The sequence below is a fragment of the Culex quinquefasciatus genome, chromosome 2 (assembly GCF_015732765.1).
Source record: "Culex quinquefasciatus strain JHB chromosome 2, VPISU_Cqui_1.0_pri_paternal, whole genome shotgun sequence".
Classification (NCBI taxonomy): domain Eukaryota; kingdom Metazoa; phylum Arthropoda; class Insecta; order Diptera; family Culicidae; genus Culex; species Culex quinquefasciatus.
In genome coordinates, this window is record NC_051862.1 from 71,386,858 (window position 1) to 71,409,269 (window position 22,412).

Consider the following 22,412-nt stretch of genomic DNA (forward strand, 5'->3'; position numbering starts at 1 on the left):
TTTTTCTGAATCTGCAAATACAAGATCGCTTCTTGATTTTTTTGGACTCATAATCTCGATCGGACTAAATTCGTTGATCTGTTGAACATCAATTCACGACCTGTAAAATATGAACTGTTAATCTATTTTTTTTTTTTTTAAAGAAGCCAGACTGATCTGATTCTACCTGATTAAGACTACTGATGGACGTGACAGGACGAGGGCCCAGTTTAGAGGTTTCAACATCAACGATGTGCGGCTGGCTTAGAGATCCTAAATAGGGAGACTGGTCGAAGCGAGGGGCGCGAAACTGGCCTTAATATATTAAATTTGGGCATTTAATGTATTAAGGAATTAAATTCCTCTTGTCAACTAACATATGACAGCGCCCAACCTGCTTTGTCGAAAACATTGATTTGTTTTGCGTCTCCTTCGCGCACCCTCCTGTCAAGTTTGTGTTGATTATTTGATCTTGGTCAAAAATTTGGCGATGCTGATCAGTTTTTTTGTTTTCAAATTGTTTTTGCAAATGTTTCCGGAAGGAATCAGTACCGTAATCTGGGGCGAATCGGGACTACAGTCTGAATAGGGACAGCAGTTTTTAGAGCACTTAAAGCTTTTAAATTTGGAAATGGATGTACACATTTTGTTGGTCTGAGTCTGTTCTAACCGAAACCAACCAGAAAAATTAAAATATAGTGTTCCAACAGAGTTAAAACTGCTGTCCCAATTCGCCCCATGTGTCCCGATTGACCCCAGTTTACGGTAAATTTCTGTTGCTAGAAGCTGCGAAAGGTGGTCCATCGTCCATTTCCGCATCTAGGTTTCGGATTCTCGGAAAACCGGCAGCTTATAACGATCATAGAGGCCTTGACCGTGTTCATCTGAACTTCCTGCTGGGCCTGTTCGCCGCAGTTGCGCAAATATTTCTAATCGCCGTTCCGTCGAACCCCGACATCGAGAAGGTCCTGAGCTCGGTCGGTATCGAGGCCGACTCAACCCGAGTCACCAAGGTGGTCAACGAGATGAAGGGCAAGTCCGTCGTGGAACTGATCGCTACCCGCCGCGAGAAGCTCTCTTGGATGCCGTCCGGTGGTGCTGCCCTGACCATTGCCGCCAAGGAGAAGAATAGAGCAAAAGAAGGAAAAGAGTTCGAATCCGAGGATGATGACGACATGGGCTTCGGTCTCTTTGAATGAGGGATTTCTTCGTGGCAACATCGCCGGATGGCTGCTGCCGGTTGCTTTGGCGTTTTATCCACAAACAAAAATTGTGTAATTTTTGTAGTGCTTTTTTTTATTCAGCTGCAGGCAATTGTCAGAAACATCAAATAAAGAATCTTCTGCTTGTGTTTATGCTTCCCACGATCAGCTGGTTGTTCATGATTGGCTAGATTAGTATCAAGCTTGATTCAATTGTGTATTTATAATGGAAACCATTTAAATAAATAAATCAAACTTGTTTTCTAACTGTCTAACAAATGTTGCTGGACCGCCGGGTTTCATGGTCGTACCGGTGATGGTGGTCGTCACGGAGCCAAAAGATGTCACGGGTTAAGCAGGCACGAGGTGTTGTACGGCTAGCCCGCTCGAAGGTGTTCCCGACTGCTGTGGAGGTATGATGACGTTTTGCTCGTTTGGCGACAGGTACAGCCCGGACTGAGATTGCTGCTGGTATTGTTGTTGTCACACCTGTGGCTGCATTATGGCCACTGCTACTTAATGGAGGTCATCCAATCAGTTGAGACTGCTGCGGTTGTTGCTACTGCTGCTGCTGCAGACTAAGATGCGAACTTCCCGAAGGTGGTGTCGTCTAGTTGTACGATGCTTTGGAGCAAACCGGCGATGATACGGCAGCTCCACGGTAACCTAGTGCCTTCGAGGCATCCACCTGAGAGGAGAAATAAAAAAAGTTTAACTCGCGAAACTCTACCTAACAACACTCACTCATCATACATGTTTGCGGTTTGTTTCGAGCATAAACGCTCCGGCAGTGTCATGTGATCCGCCGGGTCCGTGCCCGAGACCCCGACCTCTCCGACTCACGACGCCTGATAGTGGTGCTCTCCACCAACCACATCGTGACCGTCATGACTCTGGGCACCACTTCCGCCGCCTCCAGCACCACCACTCGAGTTCGTCGCAAGAGTTCGAGCAAGTTCCCGTGCGCCTGCGCATTTGCGTGAAGGTTGTTGTTGATCTTAGACTCCAGTTGCTGGGCGATGACAGATCCTCTGGCCAGCAGCATCTCTTGTATCAGCTACTTTTCCGCTACTTTCCGATCTCCTGCGACACCGTTCTTCTTTTCAACTTTTTGTTTGCGGCAGTTCCACCCAAAACAACAAAAACAAACACGCGCGATGTCAAACGGTCGTACCAATGTGATGTAAAAAGAGGTGGCGATGTTTAGATCGTAAACAAAAAAAAAATCCTCGTTAATTAATTAATTTTGGCAGTTAATTAATTAATTAATTTAATTTCTTACTATTGTCGCGCCCCTCGGGTCGAAGTGAATTTGACGTACCCAAACAGACACGAGTTTGACGTATCCAAACGAGCATTTGCCTTTACCCCCAGCAAAACTTATCAGTGTTGCCAAGCTCAAAACATACGTTGCCAGATCGATTCAGCAAACTTAGACCAGTCTCCCTATTTAGGGTCTCTAGGCTGGATCACCCTCCCAAAAAAAAATGTTAAAAATAGAGTTTTCCCACAGTAATTTCCAAAGATATTTTAATCGTTTAGCGCCAATCGTAGACATATCCAAAAACGAAACGAAACTATTGGCACTACGCCCCCCGGGGCATGGCCTTCCTCTAACGTGGGATTTCTGCTCCAGCGCCTCTGACGAGACAGGAGAAACCGGGACCGACGTTTTACTTCACCATCCGATAGAAGCTCAGTGGATAAGGCGGGAATCGAACCCGCGTCTCATAGCATCATCGGGATCGGCAGCCGAAGCCGCTACCCCTGCGCCACGAGACCCACTATCCAATCGCTCACAAATTTTGAGAGGCTGATCGGGACCCTAAATGGGTATAAACAAATGTGTTGCTGATGATATCAATTTTGTGTGTGTGTTTTTGAAACCACTTTGAGTCAGGGGTATGCAAAAACACCCAGAAAGTAAAAGATAAAAAATTGGTTTATTTTACATTTTCAACAAAAAAAAAACTCCAGATATTGCAAAAGTTACATCCTGGAGCAGAAATGAATGAATTAATAGTCTGTCAAATTGATATTTATTTATCTTCGTCTTGAACAGATATGTTTTGGAGATCGTGATTATGCAGGTTAATTTTTTGTGTGCTTTTGTGTCGCTGTTCGTATGGGGTGAGTGATTGTGGTAATCGAATAATAGCATGACTTATGGAATTATTTGTGTCTTGAGCGTAATTTTCGTTGAGTAATTGGTGTTTTTTTGTGATCTTAATTAATTGTTTTGTGATTTTCAAAGCTTTTCCTATATCATCGTTGATCGGAAGGCACGGCGTTGGGTAAATTGTGTATAATTTTTTGAATAAGGTTTTATTTTTTATGGTGAAAAAGACATTTCTATATAATGATCGAAAGACGCACTGACATTTTGGATTAATTAATAGTGGAGTGAAATAATTGTGTGTGAGTGACTTTGTGTGTTAATCAAAAAGACCTTCCCATAGCATCGTTGCTCGGAAGGCTCGCCGAAGGGTCTGTTATGAAAGTCCTCCCCATAGCGATGTAGCTCGCGAGGCATCGAAAAGCCAATACCTTATCCTACTAACCCAAAAAATATTAATCACGTGATGCTTGAAGGAGATGCTGTGGATTCAACGGTCTCAAGCGGTATCAACAAGTATGTAGCGAAAAACTATGTGCTTGATGAGTCTGCAACTTCAACTATCGGACTAACATTCCTCCCTTTCGTTGAACTGCAGGCTTCTTGGGAGGGCGCCGGTATTGACTAATAAAGTAGGGATCTTCAGAGGTTAAACAGTGAACGGATGGTTGGCTCCCACTGATTATTTTTGATTCATTGTTTAACTTCAGCTGATCTGTCAATAACAGAGTAGCAGCTCATTGGCAGTCAACCATGCTCATGCTCATGCTCAAATTGATATGTTTTGGATTTAATTTATAGGTAATTCCATACCATCTATACCAATCAGCACTCTTAATCGTTTTTTTGGATAAAAATCCAAATCGAACCACCTACTCCTTTTGGCACCACCCTAATGTTTTGCCTTTTTTGCGATTTTGTTAAAAGTTCGCTTTAAAAAAAAAACAATTTTTTTTGGTTCAATTTTTTTTTAAATTGCACATTCTCGGAAACTTTTATTTAGACCTCGCCCAGCGAATCAAAAATTACAAAATTACAAATCTCGAAAAATGCGAAATTGGGTACTAAAACCCTATGCCAATTTTTATGTACAACGGTAAAAAACACGATTAAAAACCATTTCTGATCACTTTTTTTCATTTTAATGCAAATTTTTTTTTTGACAAGACAACATTTTTTCGATGGATCAACTATGGTCCCCTTGGAACGACCTGTCAAATTGATTTAAAAATCCATTTTCAGCTCTTTATGGTCGTACAAAGGGTCATTGTACTCAGAAAAATAAGCTTTATCGCTGTGAACAATAATATCAGCAATCTAAGCTTCATTTTAGGACCCAATTCAAGAGAATTAGTCAGAGACAAGAAAACGGTTCGTCACTGATCCTTTTAACGCATCGTTGAGGTCACCAACCAACCAGATCTGATCAAGTGTCAACTAGGACGCTGAATAATCCTTGTTTTGCTCACAAAGTGTTTTTCGGCTTAGTGAATACATTTCAGGAATACATTCCCCAAATTCCCATAATAGACACTGTTATTTTCATCGATTTCTTAAATGAAATTAAAAAAAGAATGTTTTATTCATTTTGTTCAAACAAGTTTTATTCCATCGGCACTATTCCTGCAGCCTCAGCTTGTGCTGGGTCAAAAACGCAATATCAAACATAGCTTCCTGGTGCAACAACTCGTGCACGTCGTACTTGAGCGATTCCTCGTACGCGTACAAAATGCTCGTATCGTACAGCAGCATCTTGCAGTGCGCCAACGCCAGAATGGAGTTCCTCAGCCGCGAAATCACCTCCCGATCCTGCTTCGAGACGGCTTCGTCCAGGTTTTGCGTGAATCCACCACCGTCTTCACCTTCGGTGTTCACGACGGGCGATATCCAGATGAACCCGTTGTTCCCCAGGATGATTGACGCTCCGCAGGGCAGATTGTGGAAGTGCGTCTTGCGCCGTTTGATCAGCGACGGGAACACCTTGACCAGAATTCCCTGACCCAACTTGCCATACTTGAGACTCCGCGTGTGCAGCGACAGCACCCCATCCGAGTGGACGTTCTGCACCTCGGCCGAGATGAGATCGCCCTCCTGGAGGTACTTCCGCATCTGCTGTTCGTCTTCGACGCCTCGCCGCCGCAGTTCTCCGCCGGGAAGGTTCACCGACGACAGCAGCAAGATCGAGTCCAGCCGCGAGTTGGTGTCCACCTTCCAGCGCTTCTGCTGCACGTCGGTGACGCGGGCCACAACGACGTCGCCGATTTCGCCCACGTACCGTCCCTTGAGGGCCTTAACGGTGATCAGCTTGTTGACCTGGACCATCACACCTGCCACAGACGACTTGATGTCCTCATCCTCCATGTACGTGCCGTGGCCACTGGAGGGGAATGCGTTAGATTGCGAAACCGATTCAAAGGATCTGCTGTACTCACCGCATGAATCCCTGCTGGGACGTGATGACCTCTCCGGGAGTGAACAGCCGCGGGTTGCTATCGCCGGAAAGAAGCGAAGGATTAACTCTGTCCGACGCGAGTTTGATTATAACGTTCGAAGCCATTTCAGTGGGTGGCTGTGGGTTGACGGGGCGGAAATGTGGATCAGTAGGTCCTGGATTTTGGGAGTTTATTTTGTAAACAAACCCAGTTAACTCAATCCGAATTCTGAAACGGAATCTAATTAGAATCGTATACAAATTCCGTTTCAAACGCAACAACCGGTTCCGTGTTCAAACCGGTTGTTGCGTTTGAAACGGAAATTGTGTACGATTCTAATTAGATTCCGTTTCAGAATTCGGATTGATTTGACTGGGAACGTGCGCCGCGCGGTTAACCAGTGATGCCATTTACTGTTTTACAAGAACTGTAGAATTCTTCGAAATAGTCTGTAAGAATCATATAGTCACACGCAGAAAAAAGTTTTGTAGAATCAGCCTGTACGAGGTTTGAATTAACAAAATTTTTGTTGAATATAATCAAGCTTCCCATGCGCCAGTGCCAACGCACACCGCGGGTTTGGTTTTCTAGCTTCGGTACGTGCCTGAACCCATTTGTGTATTGGTATCTTGGTACATCGTACTAGCGCACCACGACACCACAGACAAACAGACGTGACTCTCCATACAAATTATTTTTGAAATCCATCGTCCTTCATCAAATCACCAAATCACGGCGACGCCAGCGCTGCCTGGTGAGCTGATGCCGAAGCGCAACCCAAACATACCAATACAAACCCATTACTGTCATGTGCCACGTCAGTGTATGCGTGAGACAATCAAGCCTAAACGATTGTAAACATCAACAGCTGATCGAAATAATTTTGTTGTTGCTACTCGATGAAAAGAATAAAAATCAACACCGAAGGCCGAAGATGGTTCCGTTTCCAATAGCAGAACCTTATGAGCCAAATCATGCGGCAGCACCAGCAACGACGCATCACAACCGCAACCGACAGAGATCAAATAACTGGTCCTCCCAGTTGCTACCAAGTTCTGTCGAAGATTTCTCCTCCACCGAAACCTCGAATCATTACACCTAACACCATCATCAACAAGATGCCCCTGGTCACGAAAACATCAGTAGTGGCCGCCGAAATAGATAAATCCAATTCAAACCTACCAGAAATAATCCCCACGATGGGCGTTTCGGAAATTTCCACGGGGAACGTGTCCACGGCGCAGTTAAGTTGCATCAAACAACAAAAGCAAAAAGTGGCGAAGATTCCAAAAAACGCTACCGCAAAATTTACATCGAAAGCGAACCACAGAAAATGAACTGGAAAAAGATTGAGTGGCGCAACATCGCCAAAAACCCAAAAGGACGACCAGCAGCAGCAATCTGAGCAGCAGTCCACGAAGGGTAAGCAGGTTGCTCCGAAGGAGTAACTCCACCACAGGATCTGGCTTCCTCCGCAGTAGCCGGCGCCTCAGCAGCAACCTCGACATTGGCAGGCAGTTGAGCAGGCCTACCGGGTTATTAGTGGGGAAGAGGCTATGACCCCAATTTTGTCCTGGAAAGCCTGGATTGTGATTCACGGTTAGAATTCCAGAATTCCATAAATATTTGTGCTCTCATTTGCTGCTTCGCACGTGCTCACGCTCAACTAAAAAACAAAAACACGCTTCACACACACTGAGAATAGACGGGCGAGCTGTCACGGCAGCAGCGCCATCAGCGCCGGGTGAGTGGATGCCGAAACAAAATTGCATTCGAAATAACCGTTTTTGGAGGACGATGGTTCGGCACTCGAGTGTCCCGTCTGTTTGTCTGTGACGACACTCTCGGCTCGCCCCATCGGTTTTGTGTCTGGCACTCACCCATGGCATGAACCCAGCGTGCTGTGGTACGCGCCGTGGTATAGGCAAGCAAAACCGTGACGTAGCAAATGAATTCGAAGAACTCAGCATTCATTTTGTGAGTGCCATTTGAGTCGAGGGGTAGCTCACTTCGCGTTAGATCACAAAAACGCTCAACATCAAGCTCGAAATTTCAGAACGCTGCACAAAGCGACGATTTTTTTCACAACGCTACGAGAAGGCACCATAAGGCTAGCTAAGGCGCGTTAGCGCTCATAGGGCGGCTTGTTTCTGCTCGAATGTTGAGCTGCGAGAAATCGAACTTGCAACCTTGCCATGCTAGATCGAGCAGTTTTTTCATAGGTTCTGGCAACTCGGTGTTTGTTTTGATTTGTTTTTCAAGCAGTCCGATCCGTGTACTGTCAAAAACATAAAAAATACTCGTGAGTTTGTTTGGTTAGGCCTGGAGTTGATGAAGGAAAGTGTGCAATTTGATTTTACGATCGTAATTAGTTGATTAATTTAACAAAAAACATGTAATTGCTCTCTGGAGTACTGCGAGAAGGGGCCTGGGTAAAAGTTCCGTCGATACAACAAAGCCGTGGATTCTTGGCGGTCAGCTTTAAATTGGAACTGGTTTGACTACTTGGAAAAGCAGCAGCACTCGTCCGGATTTGGCCGCATTGGACTGGATCGGATGAGCAAGGACAACTACGATCCTGAAATTATTCGGTAGGACACAGCCGGGGAATTGTCTAGACGACTTGGGCGCTGTCAGGGTCGCTACCGGACGAGCTGGTGGAAATGAAACGGGATGCAGCGACCCGCCGGTGGTACGGATTGGACTGAAGACCCGCGTTGTGTCAGAGTCCAGCTGCTGCAACTTTGCCGGCAGCACGGAAACATCGTGAACGTTAACAAATCGATGGATGGCCCACGATGGCCAGGACAACCAAGTGTTCAATGCCAAGGCGGGCTTTGCGAAAAGAAACCGGGAATTTTGTATGGCCCCGCATCTAATGAGAGTAGGTCGTTAATTCGAGAGATGCTTCAGAGCCGTAGGAGGAAAGCTGCTAGCGGATGGTGCAGGGACACTTCAGTACATGATGCAGTTGGTGCACTCTGGTGCCGTTAACACCTCCGTAGTAAGCGATAAGACTAACGGCGCAGAATAGCAGAAGGCAGTCGGACCGGTTGATGCTGATTTGAAATGGGAAAGACAGGAAGCAGCTTAAAATAAATAAAAACTATATTTAAATAAATGCTATTTACAGCAACGAACTCACGATCACAAATGTTGTTGACAAATTCAAACAGCAAGCTTCGTCAAATATTCTATAAGAGATTCTACTGATAACGGAATGCGCAAGGATGTGTCGCTGTTAGGATGTGTCTAAACCCTCTACAACCCAACCCCGCCTCTAGGTGGGCATCGATCCAACTAATTCGCCAAAAATCAGTTTTTCAACCAATTTTTGATCTTTAAAAGCATTGGGAAAGCAAAGGAAAGGAGAACTACTTAAATTCTAGCATATTTAAGGGTTGGAAGTTTGACTTAATTTATGTGACTTTGCCAATATTTCAATCAATGTCATTTTCTGGGGTCAACTTTGGCAGTGTTTTTCGCTAACATTTGTGTATGTTTTGTAATAATAAGTATGCAGTACTTTTTGTAATGTTCCAGACTATGCTTCTACTCATGTTTCTACAATTTAAATGACAATGGTATCGTTCTATAGCAGAAAAAGTGAAAACAAGCTAAAAATGAAAAAGTAGCTCCAAAAACACTTTGCTTTGACGACTTGAGACAGTTTGAGCAGCAAAGTCCTTTCGCCTGCCATCAACTTGAAGTCTGCACATTTCTCTGTATATTCCCCACAGAATTCAGCAATTTTTGGATTTCCGGGTCGAAGGTTCGTAAGTTCTGGGAGGCTTCTGATGTCTTCCTCGATGGACCGTATCTGGCCTTCACTTAGATCCTCCAAGGCACAGTTCAAGTACCCCGTTCTTTGCAGCACTCTCTTCAGATGCGCGGGCACGGGGCACTTCAATTGTGCTTCCGCCTTCTTCCAGAAGTTTTCCTATAAAATTAATATCAATAAGTTTCATGCCATAATTATATTTTGTTTAGTTAGTACCTCGAATCCTTCCATCTGTAACCGGAGTTGACCGGAGACCGGAGTTGACAGAAGTTTTCCTGTTAAATAAAGAAATCATTTAGTTTTTTTTGCATTTTTTTTTGTAATTGAATATTTTACAGGCGCGCGAAGAGGGCTGTTCTCGCCACTTGCTGTTCGGCCAGCTGCAGTCCGGATTGTGGACCTGGGTCAACCAACTTCGACCCAAAATTGTCCACTCTCCGTCTGTCCACCGACCGGGATCGACCACCTACGGCCAAAATGGCCAGCTGCCGTTCGGCCAGTCGAGTTGGGATGGCGGACCTGGGTCGACCAAATTCGACCCAAAATTGTCCACTCCCGCCTGTCCACCGATCGAGATCGACCACCTAAGGCCAAATTTGGCAGCTGAATTAAGAAATCATTATTTTTTTTTGCTTTTTTTGTAATTGCATATTTTACTGGCGCGCGAAGAGGGCTGTTCTCGCCACTTGCTGTTCGGTCAGTTGCAGTCCGGATTGCGGACCCGGGTCAACCAACTTCGACCCAAAATTGTCCACTCTCCGTCAGTCCACCTACGGCCAAAATGGCCAGCTGCCGTTCGCCAGTTGCAGTCGGGATGGCGGACCTGGGTCGACCCAAAATTGTCCACTCCCGTCTGTCCACCGACCGGGATCGACCAACTACGGCCAAATTGGGCAGTTGCCGTTCGGCCAGATCAGTTTTCCTGTTAAATTAAGAAATCATTAAGTTTGTTTTGCTTTTTTTTGTAATTGAATATCTTACCGGCGCGCGAAGAGGGCTGTTTTCGCCCCTGGCTGTTCGGCCAGTTGCTGTCTGGATTGCGGACCCGGTTCAACCAACTTCGAACCAGAATTGTCCACTCTCCGTGTGTCCAACGGCCGGGATACCTACTTCCAAAGTGGCCGGCTGCCGTTCAACCAGTTGCAGTCCGGATTGCGGACCTGGGTCAACCAACTTCGACCCAAAATTGTCCACTCTCCGTCTGTCCACCGACCGGGATCGACTACCTACGGCCAAAATGGCCAGCTGCCGTTCGGCCAGTTGCAGTCGGGATTGCGGACCTGGGTCGACCAAATTCGAACCAAAATTGTCCACTCCCGTTTGTCCACCGACCGGGATCGACTACCTACGGCCAAAATGGCCAGCTGCCGTTCGGCCAGTTGCAGTCGGGATTGCGGACCTGGGTCGACCAAATTCGAGCCAAAATTGTCCACTCCCGTTTGTCCACCGACCGGGATCGACCATCTACGGCAAAAATGGCCAGCTGTCCTTTGCAGTCCGGATTGCGGACCGGCTTCAACTACCATCGATCAAAAAACGTCCACTTTTTGTTTGTCGCGGAACCGGGAATCGGGAACCACTCACTTCCGACGAATCTACCTTCGAACCACAAATGTCCACACTTTGTCGCGGAACCGGGAATCAATGACTTCCGACGAAAGCTTACTAAATTTTGTTTTGTCACTGACGCCACGCCACGCGGTTGAAAACTGCTCGAAGTTTATGTGTCAATTCGAACTGTCAAATTTTTTCGAGTAGTTTGACAAGTGTTTTCACAGAAAGGTAACTGAAAAGGCTAGCTAACACGCGTTAAGATCAAAAAGGAAAAACTAAATGGAAGGAACGAGGAAAGGCTTTTATGAACGCTTAAAGGTTTGGAAAAAAGTAATTTATCGCTCATTAAAGGCGGAAGTGAGCTACCCCTCGATTTGAGTGGTTTGACAGGTGTCAAATCGGGACCTAGCATTTTTTTGAATTAGAATTTGCTTCCGATTGCGCAAAACGTCATAACCCGAGTTTTTTTCGTATTAGTGCCCGTGTGCTTCTGGCCAAGTTCGTGTACGTGCACCTGACCACGTAGGTGTTCCTGGTCGTTCCCGTGACCGTGCTCTAGGCTGTTTCCTTGTCCGGACTCCTGACCGTGTTCGTGCCTGTGCTTCTGACAGTTTTCGTGTCCCTGGCCGTGTAGGTGCCTGTTCCTGGACTTTCCCGTGGCCGTGTGCTTGTCGTGATCCTAACCGTGTTAGTGTCCATACAAAACGGAACAGCCGGAACACAAATTTAATTTTTGATGCAAAGTCCCGGCAATGACACCTGTCAAAAAAGTTCATTTGGTTATTTACCTTTGAGGTTAAGTTCCGAGCTTTTCTCCTTTATAGAGGAGAAAATCGTGACGTCAGAAATGAACTCAAATCACTCAAAGTTCATTTTGTGAGTGACTTTAACATTTTGGCCTAGTTTGACAGCTAGCTCGTTCCCAGATTTTCTGTGGGAGAGAAAAGGAGGCGAATACTTTATGAAAATCATACCTGTCAAAATTCCTAGCCTCAAAATTTTGTCGCGAGTTGCTTTTCTCCTCTATTGAACCCGTTTTGTACCGCCAGCGCATACCACGGCACGTACCTCGGCTCGTGCCAAGTGAAGCACCTTGGTTCATACACCGGGTTCATGCCATAGAGTTATCTCACGGTTACGACACGACTGTCATCCACATACAAAGCGAGTGAAGTCAAAATCGAACCAAGATCGAACCAAGTTTTTAGCGCGTGGCATTTGAAAAGGTCGTATGCGCATCAGACATAAGTTACATAAATAAAACTTTTTTCCGGTTTTTTGTCTTTAGAAAGATTTATGTTTTTTCTCAAATTTGAACTAGGGGAATAGCATATAATTCCATCGAGAACCTGATGTTGGCTTATCAGCACTTTGGTGTTCAGTTACAGCTAGTTTAAAGCATTTTCGACAGAAATTTAGTTAGTATTCTGAAAGCGTAATTCATTTTAAGACAACGGACAGGATTTTAACACAACGGAAATATCAAACAAATTTTATTTTGTTTCAAGGAAACTGAAGCTATTCAGTTTTTAGTTCAGTTCAGTGTGTTGTGTAGTTTTTCTTGCAAGGCCAAGTAGAACTTTGTTTTATTGATCTAATAAATATTAAATGTAAAAAAATAACGTAATACTTGTAACTATCTCGCATATATATGCAAAAAAAAGTTAAAACCGAGGTAGAAACTAACAAAAAACATAATTTGAGAAAAAAAATTGTATTTGTTTCATACGACCTTTTCAAAAACCATACGTAAACAATATTGACAGCGCCTCTGGTGGGGACTTCAGGAAACTGCATGCGTGTCAAATCCCTGAGTTATCTAAGCCAGAGCTCACGCACACTAGCACCCCATTTGTTTTGCTGGCGGGCACAAAATTTAACCTCAATCTTGTTCGTGTACTTACACGCAATACATGCGCACGTAGATAACTCTATGGGTGAGTGCCAGACACAAAACCGACCCGGCGAACCGATAGTGTAGTGGTGCGCTGGTACGATGAACCAAAATACCCTCGGTTCGTGTGAGTCGGGTACGGGTGTAAACCGAACAAAGCAGGCGCAAAGCAAACCCGAGGGACAAGTGAACCGCGTGTACCGCACGGTGCAGGAAAGCTTGAATATAATCAACGCCGATTTTGCGTTGAAACAAACCTTGATTTTCTCGATTCCACAAAAGTCTTTTGTTGTTTTGAAAAAGCTGCTTTGACGTTTAGCGTTGATTCAACAAAAATTATGATTTTCAAATCAACAAAACGTTTTGTTGATTCAAATATGCCTTATTTTTCTGCATGCATTAAACACAATAGGTATTGCAGATCCTGCAGAAGTTTAATTTAATATATTGAATTTGACTTTATAGCTGTCGGCCACCATTGCTAGTACCAACCACTAGTGTCTTCCTTTTATCTACAAGGACTTCGCCGCCCTGGGCTCCTATGAAAGTACACTGATAATCAACATTACACACTGTTCAGTTCACTTTTACACACTTGTATGGGATTTTTCAGTTCAAGTATGATTACACGAAAGTCGGACCGAGTTAATCCGTCGCTTCTGTCCGGCGATAGCAACCCGCGGCTGTTCACTCCCGGAGAGGTCATCACGTCCCAGCAGGGATTCATGCGGTGAGTACAGCAGATCCTTTGAATCGGTTTCGCAATCTAACGCATTCCTCTCCAGTGGCCACGGCACGTACATGGAGGATGAGGACATCAAGTCGTCTGTGGCAGGTGTGATGGTCCAGGTCAACAAGCTGATCACCGTTAAGGCCCTCAAGGGACGGTACGTGGGCGAAATCGGCGACGTCGTTGTGGCCCGCGTCACCGACGTGCAGCAGAAGCGCTGGAAGGTGGACACCAACTCGCGGCTGGACTCGATCTTGCTGCTGTCGTCGGTGAACCTTCCCGGCGGAGAACTGCGGCGGCGAGGCGTCGAAGACGAACAGCAGATGCGGAAGTACCTCCAGGAGGGCGATCTCATCTCGGCCGAGGTGCAGAACGTCCACTCGGATGGGGTGCTGTCGCTGCACACGCGGAGTCTCAAGTATGGCAAGTTGGGTCAGGGAATTCTGGTCAAGGTGTTCCCGTCGCTGATCAAACGGCGCAAGACGCACTTCCACAATCTGCCCTGCGGAGCGTCAATCATCCTGGGGAACAACGGGTTCATCTGGATATCGCCCGTCGTGAACACCGAAGGTGAAGACGGTGGTGGATTCACGCAAAACCTGGACGAAGCCGTCTCGAAGCAGGATCGGGAGGTGATTTCGCGGCTGAGGAACTGCATTCTGGCGTTGGCGCACTGCAAGATGCTGCTGTACGATACGAGCATTTTGTACGCGTACGAGGAATCGCTCAAGTACGACGTGCACGAGTTGTTGCACCAGGGAGCTATGTTTGATATTGCGTTTTTGACCCAGCACAAGCTGAGGCTGCAGGAATAGTGCCGATGGAATAAAACTTGTTTGAACAAAATGAATAAAACATTCTTTTTTAATTTCATTTAAGAAATCGATGAAAATAACAGTGTCTATAAGGCTTTCTAGTCAGAAATTTACCAATACATTCAAAGTATGTTTACATGACAGCTGGACGTTTGTTTGCATCAGGTTTCCTATCTCTTTCTAGCAAAAATTTTTTGTCAGACGACTTCTAGCTGGTTTTTTTTTACTGACTGCCCGATATGTCAGCCAACATACTTCGCAGGGCTGTGACAGCTACAGCTCGATCTTTGTTTGCATCAGGACACTGTGACGAGGAGTTCGTCATTTTTGAGTTAAATTATATTTTTTTCACTGGGACTAGAAAGCCTTATTATGGGAATTTGGGGAATGTATTCCTGAAATGTATTCACTAAGCCGAAAAACACTTTGTGAGCAAAACAAGGATTATTCAGCGTCCTAGTTGACACTTGATCAGATCTGGTTGGTTGGTGACCTCAACGATGCGATGCCGAATACCCATATTTACACAAAGAATTTTAGAGCGCCCGCCGCGGGATTCGAACCAGCGGCCTCAGGATTGTGAGTCCAGTGCGCGGTCCAATTGATCCACACGGGCGGGCGCGTAATATATAGACAAACATTAAAAGTTCAATATTTTTTTCAACCAACAACAATAAATTATTGTTTCAAACAAAAAAATCACTTTAAATTCATATCAACAATCATGTTTTTGCCAAACAAACCACTCTTTACGCTGCAGATATTCTGCAGCTTCGAGTGCAAACTTATCGCATTTGAAAAGCTTTTGGTTACAGCGGCACCAGGTAAAATAAAAAAAAAGCGATCAACCCCCCTTCACCGTGTACTCAAACTGACAGCTGCTTCGGCCGCCGCCGCACCGCACATCAGCTTCTTCTTCTTTTCTCACCAAAAGTCACCGCGAGAAATTTTTACGAAAGTGGCGTGGAGCAAAAGTTGTTCGCTCGTAATGTTCCACGAATACGGTTCCGTTTAGTGGTTACTTCCGGTCCGAAAGTAGTGCAATCCGTCGCCGGTTCGCAAGTGAGTAAAATAAGCCCAAATGTGGCCACTTGGGCGGTGGAATTACGTAAGAAAAGTGGAGTTTAGTTTTGGGGTGATTTTTTTTTCTTCCTTTGCTTCTGCCGAAAGTGTTGCAAACATGGAGGACTTTTGCTTCCACGGTCGGCGGAGCTCTGCCCCCGTCGAATTAAGTGGGCCTCGGCGAGTGCGAAATAAATGGGGAAACAAGCAACGAAATTGCGGAAAATTTTTTTGAAATTAGTGCGGAATGAAGGTGGTTGGTGAAATTCTAGCAAGATTCTAAAGAAAAGAGAAAACACAAGAAATTAGATTGTGATAATTGCTAGCCGCAGCTAAAATTATCGCTCAGTTTTATCGATTGCCAAAATTCAATCAAGTGCCCGGCGTGATTCGATAGGCCACTTCCTGTCTGGAAGAACCATCGAAGCTGAATTACCTAGCATTACGTCAATAATCGTGGTGAGGTACTTTCCTCACCCCGGACTAATCGATAAAAATGTGCAAGAAGAAGAGCAGTGGACAACAACAACAACAGCGGCTTCGGAGTGCTAGTGCAAGTTTCACTCCGAAGTAACATCAGTCAGTGTGTAAAATATAAAACAGGGGTGAATGTCCTTTCCTTCAGCGCTGGAATAAATGCACGAGAATATCGGATGTTGAGAGAAATCCCGAAGGGTGTTTGTTGATGTCTAAGTGAGGGGGATTATCCGGTACTATTTTTAATAAAGAACGTTTATTATCTTAAATACAGGTCGTTGAACCATGATTTTTGTATTTATATCCTTATTATATTCTTAGTTAAAATTGGTTTATCGTTCTATTCTGAGTTTTGTAATGAATGCTATAGAATAATGTTCATGAATCTCGTCGAAACTTGTTAAAATTTTTTGTTTCATTAAAATATTATCATCATAAAAAATATTTTAGTAGGCAGTGCCCATCATGTGAAAGGTAATTAAATTAAGAAATTTTGGAGAAAGGCACTATTTATTTCAGGTTATGGCTTATTTTGAACCAAAACTGATACTTTTTTTATGAAACTTGTTCAGAAAACTGTTTTCTACAATGTGATTGAATTGTAAAATGTATTAAAATGTAATAATGTAATGTGGCAGAGGATTGTAAAAATAATTTTCGGAACCTATTGAGTAATAAACAGCTTCTATATATATAAAAAATTTCGACGGTTTTGTTCGAACGCGAATCAATTCAACACGGAACGTCGGATCGCGGTGCTCTTTGTTGCGTTGGGTTCGAATAAGTCTAAGGAAGGTTCTTACGCCAAAAAGTAACATCACTCTTGAACCGATTCCGGGAAATTTGCAGACGTAAAATCAAATTTTGATCACAGGAGGCTGAATAAGCAAAAAAGTTAAAAACGTCAACAAACGAAAAAAGGCAGAACGAAGTTTGTTGGGTAAGGCTTGTATTAAATAAATAATCCATAATTTGCATTGTTTAATGCTCAAATTTGTATCCGGGCAATGTGTTGCTGTAATTTCATGACAAATTGTACAAATTGTCGTATTTGGGTTTCCAACTTGGATTTTGGGGTTATTTCACAGAAAGCTTGAAAACTTGTAGATTTGGTTCAATTTTTTTTATCGGAGGTCAAATATTGGTCAAATATAGTTGGTTAACTTCCGCAAGGCATATTCATAAGAAATTTAAGTGATATCAACATGAACGCCCCGATTTTCTGTGTTTTTTTTTTTTGAGCAAATATCCCATAAAATCGAAAAAATATTCTTCAAAATTCAGTTTTTTTAATTTTTTAATTGACAAATTTTAGAGATTTTTACTGCCCATGTTTGCATAAATGAACTATATGCAAAAACAACAATCTGAGCTTTTGAAGTTTGTCCCACACATAAGGCTACGTGTTAAGATTCGCGAAAAAAAAAATGATTTCCTCCTGATTTCTAGATTAAAGTACTGGATGTTGTAGGCTATTCTGAAAGAGCACACGATTTTGAGCCAAACTGCATCAATAACTCAAAAGCGATGAAAATGCATATGGGACATTTATGCGATCAGGGTCATTTTAGATGTTTTAATTATTTTTATTTTTGAATTTTGTAAATTTCAGATGTTTTACCCAGAAAATCAAATGATTTTTGTTATGGCGTCCCTCCTTTTAATTTTCGGCATTTCAAGATTCTGCAATTCTTGATTTTCAGTAATATTATATCGCATACAAAATTATTTAAAAGTTTGAAATTTTCAGTCCATTAAATAAGTAAATCCAAATTATTTGATTTGATGCGCTCACGCTCAATGAATGCTCATCAGCAAAGTAGGTAGATTTTTAGTATTGTTGATTAAATTCGCACAGGCCAATTGGATTGCCACTTTTGAAGATTATTTTCATGTTCCTGAGACAATTTCATGTCAGAAAAGGGGCATGAAATCGTCTGATGTTGTCCGGTCAGTATTATTTTCAGAGTTTGATTGTTTTGAAAAAATCCCGATCAATGAAAAATGGTCGATTCGCAATCAAGACACATTTGCTCAAAATTCCAGACACTCTTTTCAGCTTATTAAACTTTCAAATTAAGCCTAAACATTCAAGGAACGGCATTGTTAGGTATTAATTAAGCTGTTAACAGGAATGCAATCGATTTTCTTTAATATTTAAACATGGTTTTACCTGTTAACACGCTCATTTCTCATTTATTTATTTGGAATTGAATCCAGTCTATAGAAAAATAGTTGATTGAAATTCATCTAATAAACAGATTTGACATTTATTTTTTACAAATAATTGATTAAACAAGATGAGGTGTCCAGACTTCAAAATGTAATTTATTACCAAGAAAACATTTTTGTGTTCCTTAGACAATAATTTCAATATTACACTTGAGCAATTCCAGCTCAAATCAGGATTTTTTTTGGTACTTTTGTACCCGACCCTCTCCATTTTCAATGAAACATTGTAGACATATTATCCTAGGCCTTTATAAGCAATTTTTGTGTATATGAAGCCAATAGTACTTGAAAATAACGTTTGAGAAGGGCGTAAGGTATTTAAATATTTTTGTATTCTGTAATTTAAAAATTACTGTATCTCGAAGCCGTTGCGTCGTATCAAAAAGTTGTCAAAGACAAACTTGTAGGAAATTGGACGGGCTTTCTGAAAAAAAAAATACACTGAAACAAAAATACACGCCACATCTATGAGATTTTTTGACTTTTTAGTCTAAAACTTAAATTCAAAGGTGACGTCACGATTTTTTTTTCGTTCAAAATTTTTGAGGAAATAGCCTTAAATATAACCAAAAGACTGACGAAAAATGCAGGATGGTAGGGGAGTTTGGGGTAATATGGACAGTGGGGGTAATTTGGACACCCCTTTAAAAATCACGTTTTTTCGGATATAAAGTGAAAACGGCAATTTAAGTGATAAGGCTAGTACTAGTAATGGCCTAGGAGTATGGACAAACCAAAAAAGTTGGAATAGGTTAAGTAGTTTTGGTATAATATATAAAAGTTTCTAAAGGCCGGTTGGCACTGCCTTAAATTCTAATATTTGAAGGTTAGGAAATAAGGTTTTGCAGGAGTTATATGGCAAAAAAGTGGACATTTTTTGTTTAAGGGGGATGCTTGGACGATGCCTGAGATATGTACGTATAAAAATTGTGCATTTTATCTATTTTTATCATCAAAAATCGCAATTTATGATAGAATATGCTATGGAGGTAATTTGGACATGGCTTGTGGGGTAATTTGGACATACCTGAAAGTCTACCTGTCAGGCAACAAAAAAGTGACTTTCATGGTTGGATGAGTTTTTAGAGGGATTTAATATGTCAAAACAATCAAAAATGAATGTGAGCAATGAGAACTTTCACAAAACCCCTATTTTTTAATTTAGATAAATTTATTCCAATATTCGAATTGAGCATGAGCATGAGCATGAGAGATCACCCATGGTTGCCCCTCCGTTGCTGAACAGAACCGTAATATCCTTTCAGCACTACTGATTATAGGCTTCGACGATCTAGTGGTGTTTCCCTTATCAACAGCATGTATGAATGCGCTGAAAAGATAAAACACCATGATTGCTAAAGCTAGATCAGTTGCGAATAGGTAACAGTCATTGGCCACCAACGGCGCCCGCCATGTCAGTTTGTAGACCTCGATTTTAAGGGACGGGAATGTTAGTTAGCGCAGGTTGCTACTAGGGCAGCTGATTTACTCTGTGCTTACACCCCACGAGCGCCAGGAACCTGAAAATTTGTTAGTAGGATAGGGTGTTTGGTCAGGATTCATCATAGAAGATGATGATGCGACCCAAAATCATAGTGTTTGTTGAACGGTATTTTGTATTATTCTCAAGGCAAGCAATCGGAGGCTGCGGATGAGACATTTCCCGTTTATCTGTTGTTAAATTTTAAATGAAATGGTCTAGTCTTAGACAGCCGGCTGTGGAAAGATAGAACCAAAATCATTTGTAATTTAAACTGAAGGGTTAAACAGTGTAATTTTTAACTTGATTTATTCCAATATTCGAATTGATGAAAATCTGATTACTGTACATTTGGCGTTGAACAAGACTCTTATGTTGATTGCTTTTAATTAATTTCTTTGACATTTCTATGCTCTAATTTCTATGACTAATTTCTATGCTGGTTTACAATAATATTTAAATTTGAAGGGCTACAGAATGTAAAATTAAAAAAATATGATATTTTCAGGCTAATAAATTCTATATAAAGATTGATTTACATAAACGATACCTTAATCACTAAAAACAAGTATAGTGTGCCTGATCCAGAATCAATGTTTAAATCATTTCAGTATTAATGATTAAATTATGTATACTACACTGATCTATTTGTTATCTTCCTATTGAATTATAGTTCTATCACAAAATCATTATTTAAACCTTTGATGAAATATTATGAGCAGCACTTCAAAATATAAAGCAATTACAAAACCAGGTTGAAGGATAAAAAACATGCTCAAAAAATCAAATGTTAAACTTATTCTTCAACATGTGTCCAAATTACCCCACAAAAGGTGTTCATATTACCCCACAAGGTATGTCCAAATTACCCCACAAGGCATGTCCAAATTACCCCATAGGGGTGTTCAAATTACCCCCACACAGAATTTGGACACCTTTTAACTTTTGCGATAAAAATGGGTTTTTCATCAAAATTTATCGAAATTAATGACATTTTTCCATCAAATATGGTCTCTATTATCATCCACATTCCTTTAAAATATCCATACAGCCCGTAACAGAGCAATTTCCTTAGGGTGTCCAAATTACCTCACACTCCCCTATGTCTCTCCTAAAAAAATACAAAAATCATTTACTAAAACTGTTTATTTGAAAAGTGGTCTAAACGTCAACATTTTTGAAAACCGGTAGTGGGAATCGATTCTCCAGACAATTTTACATAAAAGTCTCCATATTGACCATTATCCTATGTCCAATTCTTGGGAAGATACAGCGGTTTTAAAAATTAAAATTTTGAAAAAACGGTTTTTTTTGTGGTTTTTGGCAATTTTTATATGACAGACTTGGTTTTTCAGTCTCGTGAATATTTTTACCAGAAAGCTCGTCCAATTTCCCATAAGTTTGCCTTTGACAGCATTTCAATTGGATGTAAGGGCTTACAGATATAAGCTTAATTACATTGCTTATAACTGAAAACTGAATATTTTTTCATTGTGGTAGAAACCAGGATAGTAAATTTTATTACGTAAATATAAAAACGATATAAATCAAAAAGCTGTCAAAGGCAAACTTATGGGAAATTGGACGAGCTTTCCGGTAAAAATATTTAAGATACAGTAAAACCAAGTCTGCCATATAGAAATTGCCAAAAACCACAAAAAAACCCGTTTTTCAACATTTTAATTTTTAAAACCGCTGTATCTTCCCAAGGATTGGACATAGGACAATGGTCAATATGGAGACTTTTATGTAAAATTGTCTGGAGAATCGATTCCCACTACCGGTTTTCAAAAATGTTGACGTTCAGACCACTTTTCAAATAAACAGTTTTAGTAAATGATTTTTGTTTTTTTAGGAGAGCCATACCATCCTGCATTTTTTGTCAGTCTTTTGGTTATATTTTAGGCTATTTCCTCAAAAATTTTGAACGAAAAAAAAATGTGACATCACCTTTGAATTTAAGTTTTAGACTTAAAAGTCAAAAAATCTCATAGATGTGGCGAGTATTTTTGTTTCAGTGTATTTTTTTCAGAAAGCCCGTCCAATTTCCTACAAGTTTGTCTTTGACAACTTTTTGATATGACGCAACGGCTTCGAGATACAGTAATTTTTAAATTACAGAATTCAAAAATATTTAAAGACCTTACGCCCTTCTCAAATGTTATTTTCGAGTACTATTGGCTTCATATACACAAAAATGGCTTATAAAGGCCTAGGATAATATGTCTACAATGTTTCATTGAAAATGGAGAGGTCGGGTACAAAAATACCAAAAAAAGTCATGATTTGAGCTGGAATTGCTCTCTTTTATCAACTCTATTTTTATTAATCGGATTATTTCTTTTGGTAACGAAGGCAATCGTAATGTGACACCTAAACTGCCGTTCTACGCATAATTGTCCCATGTTCAAAAAAGTGCAACTGAGAAAAAGGCGTTTGAAATTTTTTGACCGTTTTTTTGTGTTAGGTTTGTTTTTTTTTTGTGTTTCTACGCATAATTGTCCCGTAGGTCCCTATTCACCCCATAAGTCCCTAATCATCCCAGTTAGCAGTTCAATCCTCTTACTACAGAACAGGTAAACAAGACACAATACTTTGTAAAACTGATAATTTTGTGATAGAAACTTGGTGGGACAATTATGCGTAGAAGTACAACGA

General features: G+C 41.8%; 3 protein-coding genes and 1 long non-coding RNA gene across 7 annotated transcripts in view; 2 read left to right on the plus strand and 2 right to left on the minus strand.

The window, feature by feature from the left end:
• Nucleotides 1-4,879: 4,879 nt before the first annotated feature.
• Nucleotides 4,880-5,936, minus strand: LOC6051636 (exosome complex component RRP4). The gene is made up of 2 exons (XM_001868007.2): nt 5,730-5,936; nt 4,880-5,674 (listed from the first exon to the last, which is right to left on the minus strand). The coding sequence occupies exons 1-2, from the start codon at nt 5,852-5,854 to the stop codon at nt 4,915-4,917; spliced, it is 885 nt and encodes a 294-aa protein (XP_001868042.1). The 5' UTR covers nt 5,855-5,936; the 3' UTR covers nt 4,880-4,914.
• Nucleotides 5,937-9,427: 3,491 nt separating this feature from the next.
• Nucleotides 9,428-11,207, minus strand: LOC119767506. The gene is made up of 5 exons (XR_005277553.1): nt 10,492-11,207; nt 10,168-10,432; nt 9,847-10,113; nt 9,727-9,785; nt 9,428-9,669 (listed from the first exon to the last, which is right to left on the minus strand). It is a non-coding gene; the product is annotated as an uncharacterized LOC119767506 (long non-coding RNA).
• Nucleotides 11,208-13,578: 2,371 nt separating this feature from the next.
• LOC6040780 (exosome complex component RRP4) lies at nt 13,579-14,538 on the plus strand. Its single transcript, XM_001850073.2, has 2 exons — nt 13,579-13,688; nt 13,744-14,538. The coding sequence occupies exons 1-2, from the start codon at nt 13,579-13,581 to the stop codon at nt 14,501-14,503; spliced, it is 870 nt and encodes a 289-aa protein (XP_001850125.2). The 3' UTR covers nt 14,504-14,538.
• Nucleotides 14,539-15,407: 869 nt separating this feature from the next.
• LOC6040781 (E3 ubiquitin-protein ligase RBBP6) overlaps nt 15,408-22,412 on the plus strand; it is a 35,280-nt gene continuing 28,275 nt past the window's right edge. For 2 of the 4 annotated variants that reach the window (XM_038255274.1, XM_038255275.1), the window contains exon 1: nt 15,408-15,565. The gene's annotated coding sequence lies outside the window, so the exon portion shown is untranslated. The remainder of the gene's footprint in view (nt 15,566-22,412) is intronic. The other 2 variants (XM_038255276.1, XM_038255277.1) reach the window with 1 other exon arrangement.